This window comes from Microcebus murinus, chromosome 4, assembly GCF_040939455.1.
Source record: "Microcebus murinus isolate Inina chromosome 4, M.murinus_Inina_mat1.0, whole genome shotgun sequence".
Lineage (NCBI taxonomy): Eukaryota > Metazoa > Chordata > Mammalia > Primates > Cheirogaleidae > Microcebus > Microcebus murinus.
Window position 1 is genome coordinate 56,235,475 of NC_134107.1, and position 1,868 is coordinate 56,237,342.

At 40.2% G+C, this 1,868-nt stretch overlaps 1 protein-coding gene across 1 annotated transcript; it reads right to left on the reverse strand.

Annotated features, from left to right (window-relative positions):
- Positions 1-710: 710 nt before the first annotated feature.
- On the reverse strand, positions 711-1,667 carry LOC105883410 (olfactory receptor 51L1-like). Its single transcript, XM_012786477.3, has one exon. It carries the CDS (start codon positions 1,665-1,667, stop codon positions 711-713), a length of 957 nt encoding a protein of 318 aa, XP_012641931.3.
- Between the last annotated feature and the right edge of the window lie 201 nt (positions 1,668-1,868).

Consider the following 1,868-nt stretch of genomic DNA (forward strand, 5'->3'; position numbering starts at 1 on the left):
TTTTTTCTTTTTGCAAAGTTAAAGAAAGGAGATGTATTCTTGTTTCAGAAGTAAGCATATAACCATATCTATTCCCAATATAAAATTGAAAACAAAACAAAATCTGAATGAAATATGAATTCTGAATGAAAAAACAAGTTGGGTAAGAATAACTATTTCTTGGATCCTTATATATTATTTCTTTTCAGACAACTCCTTTATATTTTGTTAATATTAAGAATGCTCAGTATATCACCCAATATCCAAGTATAAGAAACAGAAATATCAAACATATAGTTATAAATTTATTATCAATCTTGAATTGTTAATGCCCCAACCTAAGCAATATTGGAAATCAAGAATCAGGTGAGGTCAAGTCTTAGTTTCTTTATAAAATCAGTACTTCGTTGATCCTTTACAGTTTAGAATCAGACCTCTCAACTTAGAAGCTGGGGTAATGTGATTTTCATCCAACTTGGACACCAGCAGTACTGAGTTTGGTCTCCTGTTGCCATTTCTCCTTATTGCTACCAAGCAACCATCTTTCATGATCACATACTTAAGCATTCAGCTTAATTCTCTTTTCTTCCTTAGATCATGTGCTTCTTGAGGAAAGGACCTGAGCATTTTTTTCATTTTAACATTCATAGTGCCTACCATACTACTCGACACATAGTAGATCCTGAATAGCACTTTTACAATTGATTCCACCTTTTAATATATAGAAAATCTCATTCTCCAGCAACCACACGTTGTACCCAAAATCGTTTACGCAAGGCAGCCTGGATTTGCCGGGATTTGAGACTGTAGACAACAGGGTTTAGCAGTGGTGTCATGAGGAGGTAGGCATTGCTCATTGTGGTGTATAAAATTGGGGACGTTTCCTGAGTGTAACGATGTAGTACTGCAAGGCTGATGAGGGGCAGGTAAAACACAAGCACGATGCACAGGTGACAGATACAGGTGTGCAGTGATCTCCAGTTTCTGTTGTGGATCCCCAATTTCATAATAGCACTCAGAATCTTTATGTATGAAGCTAGGATGAAGACAACATCCACTGCAAATGTGCACAGCACACAGACCAATCCATAGACGCTGCTGAAAGTGACATCCCCACAGGCCAGGTTCAGCATATCTGGGTAGTAACAATAAGAGTGTGAGAGGATGTTGGCCCCACAGAAAGGAAAGGTCCTGAGGAAAAAAGGCAGAGGGGCCAGGAGAGTCACACCCCGTAGGAAGGCAGCTCCACTAAGGCAGACTACAGTATGGCGAGTTAGGATCCTGGGGTAGTCTAGTGGAGCACAGATGGCAACCAAGCGGTCAAAAGCCATGACTACCAGGACACCTGACTCTACTGAGGAGAGAGTATGGATGAAGAACATTTGGGTCAGGCAGGCATCCAGGCCGATGTGGTGGATATCGAACCAGAAGATGGCCAAGACACTGGGCATTGTGGACAATGAAAGGCCTAGGTCAGTAAGGGCTAGCACGGCCAAAAAATAGAACTGGGGCTCATGCAGATTCTGTTCTGCTCTAACTAGGATGAGGAGAAGAGCATTCCCCACAATAGCCACCAGGTACAGGAGACAGAAGGGGATAGAGATCCATATATGTGCAATCTCCAGACCAGGAATACCAATGAAGGAAAAAGTGGGCCAATTAGAAAAGGTGTCATTAAATGCCAACATGGTGAGATGTAGGTGGGGCTTTAGTCCAGGATGCTTGCAAACCTATAAAAGAAAAGTTGAATGTCAGAGAAGTTGTAAACAAAATTAGAAGTAAAAATTTTGTTCATACTTAGAGTTTTACAATTAGGGTGTGGAGAACTCAAAATTGAGTTTATACTTTTAATTTTATAATAGTTTCTGTTGACATATGAACAGCAACTA